We start from the raw sequence: 4,734 nt of genomic DNA, 5'->3' as shown, positions 1-4,734 counted from the left end.
GGAGGTGTAACCTGATGTGTATAGGTGTTTAGATGGTGTGGGTTTCACAAGTTTGGTAGCGACAACACCATGGGGTGGTTTTGGTGGAGCTGGGAAAGATCCTGTCCCTGATATGTGTGTTACCAGCAGGAGGAGTTGAAATGTCACTGTCACTAAAATGCCACCTGCAGACCAACGGCACGTGCAATTAGTGCTACCAACAAACGAGGCGAGGTCTTCATCAAGACGAGGATAGGAAGCAGTAAGCAAGCTGGGCTTTCAGACTGGCTGAAGAGGGACTTCGCTGTGGCTGAAGGTGGCCCTGCCCCGGAGAAACGTGGGCTCCTTGCCCAGGCTGCTGGCTTTCTGAGGGTCCCCTGCCTCCCAGGCTTGGGGACTGGGGCAGTAGGTCGAGATTTTTGGTGCAAAGCAGAAAAAAAATGAAGGTTTTTGCTGCTTCTGGAAGACCTGAGCAGCTCCGGGGAGCTACTGCGGGTTCTTGGATGTGACTGCTGGGAGCTGGAGGCTCAGCGACCGCGTGCTGAGATAACGCCGGGACCTGCGTGCTGGGACAAACACCTTGCTGGCGGATCCAGGTGGGTGAGCGCATCAGTGCCCCGTGGCAGCAGGCCTGGCCCTGCAAAGGAGGAGGCAGCACGTGCGGTGTTTCCCAAGCCTGCCGGGCTGCGCCACGTTTGCTTGCACACAGCCCTATAAAGGGGAGGCGCAGAGGCTCTCGCTGCTCCTTCCTGGGGTTTGGTCCAGTCTCTTCCCCAGCGCAGCCTTTGCTATGGCTGGCCTGAATGTCTCCATTGCTTTTTTTTTCCTGGTGGCTGGGGTGTGCCAGGCGCTCAGGCAGCTTTCCAAGAGGCTTCTGTCTCCTGGAGCGTATGGCTGCCTTGCCAGAGAACTTGCTGGCTCGTTACAGTTGTGCGCAAGCTGCCTTGAGCTGAAGATGCTGATGGAGATCGGCCCGTGGGGTGGTGGCTTTGGCCCGGATGTGGTCCTGACCCTGCTCTTCCTCCTCTTCGCTGTTCATGGTGTCTCTTTCGATGGAGCATCCGCCAACCCGACCGTGTCTCTCCAGGAGTTCCTGCTCCTCGAGTCCAGCCTCGCAGCAACGGCCACCAAGCTGCTGGCCCAGGGCGCGGGCGTGGGGGCGGGCTGGGCTGTCACCAAGCTCTACTGGTCCTGGGAGCTGACACATTTCCACCTCATCCAGAACCTGATAGCGTCAGAGTGCAGCTCCTCTATCCACACGTCTCTGCACCACGCTGCCTTTGTGGAAGGCATCTGCTCTTTCTTTTTCCACCTTGTCCTTCTCAAGTTGCGGCAGAGTCACCCGATGTACCAGGTCCCTGTGCTGGCAGCGACTGTCACCTTCCTGACCTACACAGGTGAGCAGCACTTGCCTTTCTTTTTCTAAGCCATTTAGAAAAATACCTAATTTGGGGGGGAGTAACGGTCCCTTTTTCATCTTCCAGGACTTCATAGGTAATGATTACAAAGCCATTTATTTTCCAGTTATTTTGGAGAATAGTCATTTGAGGATGAAGACAGCAGTTCAGGATATCTAGGCAGCAGGTGAAATGTCAGCACGTGGGAAGCCATCGCTTGCCCCAAAACTGGGACCGCTCCTTGAACGTCTCCTAACGCAACCCCTTGGTCCCACACCGAGCTCTTCTGCTTCCTGCAAAGCTCCGGGCGGCAAGGGGGGGATTCCCCCACCTGCTGCTGTGCGCGGGCCAAGGGATGCAGCTGCCGATGCAGCAGAGACGCCGCTGGCGGCAGGAGGGGCGGCAGGAGGACCCAGCTTTATCGGCCTTTCAAAGGGTGCAAGTGAGACTGATGACCACGCTTCTCCTCCCATGCAGCCGGACCGTTCACGGGGGCCTTCTTCAACCCTGCCCTGGCCACAGCCACCACTTTCCACTGCTCGGGGAGCAGCTTCTGGGACTACGTCCGGGTGTACTGGCTGGGGCCCCTCGCAGGTAGGGGCTGCCCGGGGGTACCGGCCGGCGGGGGCTGGGGGCAATGGGCAGGGCAGAAATGCCGGGCAGAGCACAGACCTCCTGGGAAGGGGCTGAACTTGGGCCTCGCCAGTGGCAAGGGTCCTTTTCTGTCCTGCTTCCCTGTCACTTGAGTCAACTCTTTGCTGTCTGGTTTTTTTGATTCAGTTTCTACGCGGGGCATAGGCAAAACTCTCCACGAGGCCAAAGTTTGGGGGGGGGGGGGTGTGTGAAGCAAAGGTGTTTTAGGGCAGCGATAGGCTGAGCTGTGCTGTTGAGGTTGTGCACAGCCTCAGGGTGACCGCGGGGAGCTGGGTACGTGCTGCTCTGGACGCAGGGAGTGGGGACAGGAGGCTGCTGGCGTGGTTTATGACCCTCTTGGGCCAAAACACACCTTGCTTATTACATTACAGACACAATGGTTAAACCCTCTTTGAAGTAATATAACAAGGGTCTTTAGGTGTCGGTGGGGACTTTGGTGGTGCTGGAGCTACTTCTCAGTCGTGATGGAGGTTGTGGCAAGGACCTGAAAATCACTGCTGAGCCATGGGGAGCTGCTGGATGCAGCATGCGGAAGGGGTCCGTGCTTTCGTTGCAGGGATGCTCGCTGCCCTCTTCCTGTACCAAGGCAACATCCCACGACTCTTCCAGAAAAACCTCCTTTACAGTCAGAAGAGCAAATACAAGATACCCAAGGCAAGGATGGCAGCGCACACAGAGGGTGACGAGCCGCAGCGCAAGAGAAAAGGGGAGAAGAGCAACTCTGAGCCTCGTGCCTGAGCCGTGAGCCTGAGCTGAGGAGGCCCCCGCAGCCCCTCTCCTGGGTTTCCCGGCACAGAGGATTTTGCTGCTCGTCCCACCCAGCATCTGTCCTGCCTGTTCAGTCCCAGCTGCAGGGTGAGATTATTTTTTTTAAGCATTGCAAAGGAATCAGCCAATCTGACCTTGCAGGATGTCTGAATCCCTGCGCTCCTTAGGGGATAGCTTTGGAAGTCTCCCTGGAGAGCCCTAAATGTTTCAAGCCTGCATCGCTAGCTTGGGGCAGGGGCGGGGGGGAACCTAACACTTTGGCCTAAATTGGTGGTTGTCTTATATTACCAGGAGCTTACAGAAAGTCAGGACCGTGGCATGGGTAGGCTTGAGCAACTCCCAGGGTATTGCGCGATGCAACGCTTGAAACACCTTGGCTGGGTCTCCTGCAGCCATAAAACCAAAGCATAAATCAGAAACCACCTTGGAAACTTCGGGTGAGGAGGAAGCAGGCTTTGATCTTTCAAGGTACTAAATGTATGTTGGTCAAAAATTGGTGTTCTTTGAGTTAAACTAAGCTCCTTGAATTGCGTAGGCTGAACCTGTCAGTTCTTGGAGAAGAATTAATAATGCGCCAGGGCAAGGGGGTTCACTGGCCACAGAAGCCCCTGCTCCGTTGTGGATGTGGTGCTTAGTCTGGGTTTTGTGTGCTGTAAGGCATCAGGACACAGCGCACAGTGTCTGCGGTTAAAAAATGAGACCCAGGCAGCTGGTGCGCAGCCAGTGTGGGTGAGCAAGTGCATCCCTGGGCTCCTCTCTGTGTCTACATGAAATGTTCCTAAAGATAAAATTATGGTTTGTGGCAATAATAATAATGATGATGATGAAAATAAATGTTGTGATTGGCATTTGGGTGAGTGATGTCATTCCTGCAAGCTCTGCAGAGGGCTATCAGCCCCATCTGATCCCTGAAAACGGGAGACACCGTGGTGGAGATGTCCAAACTGCCTGCCCTGCCTGCTGCTTGCTCTGAAAGAGGGATAATCTGGGTGGAGACACCTGCTGGGTAAACGGGGCTCCCCCCAGGCAGTGCTGGGGGAGGGCACCCCATGGGTGCTGCACCCTGGGGGTCTCTCCAAGGGGAAGAGCGGGAGCTGGGGTGATCCCATGTGCAGCATCCCTGGGGCACGGCTGGATACCGAGCTGCTGCCCGAGGTCCCCCCCCGCCCCTGCCGTGCCGCAGAAGGCCAGTTCCCCCATTTCGCAGAAAACAGTCAATTTTGTCCTGCCCAGAGAGGTGCTGCAGTCCTGAGCTGAATACATCCTTGGTCACCACGGCTTTTTGGAGCCGGTGCGGGGTGCGTGTGTGGGGCCAGCTGTGCTTTGCATGCGAGTGGGCATGGGGGGGTGCGATGCTCGGGGTGTACGGGTGTCCCTGCCCTGGGTCACCTTGGCAGGAGCTCGGGCGGGGAAGTTCTGCTCCTGTTTACTGAGGTGCAAGCAGTGAGTAAGGAAGTGGCACCCAGCTCAAATCCGGAGCAAAGGTGTCGGAGGCAGGTTTGGTAGCTGGGTGCCAGCCCTGCTCCTCCCTGCACCCCTGCGATGTCCCCTGTGCATTTTGGGGGGATGACTGGGGCTCACCTGTGGGATTGCCCTCTGGGGCGAACTGCAGCCCGCCCAGGACCCAGGGAAGAGCTGCACCTCTGCAAGCCATGAGGCCGCACTGCATCCCGACAGGAGAAGTGAGAGAAGGGACCAAGGACGTGGACAAGCCTCAGAAGTGAAACTTTAGGGAACAAAACGCCCCAAAACCTGAGCAGCAAATGCCCCAGAACCAAGGCCCGCACGGTGCCCGGCTGGGTGCTCGGCACTGCTGGTCCCTCTGGCTTTTATCCTGGTTAAACCGTGAGCCAGAGACAGGGCACCCTGGGGTGGAGACCAGCACCTTTGAGGCTCCACGTGGCTGGCCAAGGGAGAGCCTGGGGTGCTCGGATCC

General features: G+C 57.1%; 1 protein-coding gene across 1 annotated transcript; it reads left to right on the top strand.

Annotated features, from left to right (window-relative positions):
- Window positions 1–603: 603 nt before the first annotated feature.
- Window positions 604–2,916, top strand: LOC130157964 (aquaporin-12-like). The gene is made up of 3 exons (XM_056358116.1): window positions 604–1,376; window positions 1,854–1,970; window positions 2,587–2,916. Exons 1-3 carry the CDS (start codon window positions 770–772, stop codon window positions 2,766–2,768), a joined length of 906 nt encoding a protein of 301 aa, XP_056214091.1. The 5' UTR covers window positions 604–769; the 3' UTR covers window positions 2,769–2,916.
- The last annotated feature ends 1,818 nt before the right edge of the window (window positions 2,917–4,734 follow it).

This window comes from Falco biarmicus, chromosome 13 (assembly GCF_023638135.1).
Source record: "Falco biarmicus isolate bFalBia1 chromosome 13, bFalBia1.pri, whole genome shotgun sequence".
Taxonomy (NCBI): Eukaryota; Metazoa; Chordata; class Aves; order Falconiformes; family Falconidae; genus Falco; species Falco biarmicus.
This window is presented reverse-complemented; position numbering and strand designations above follow the sequence as displayed.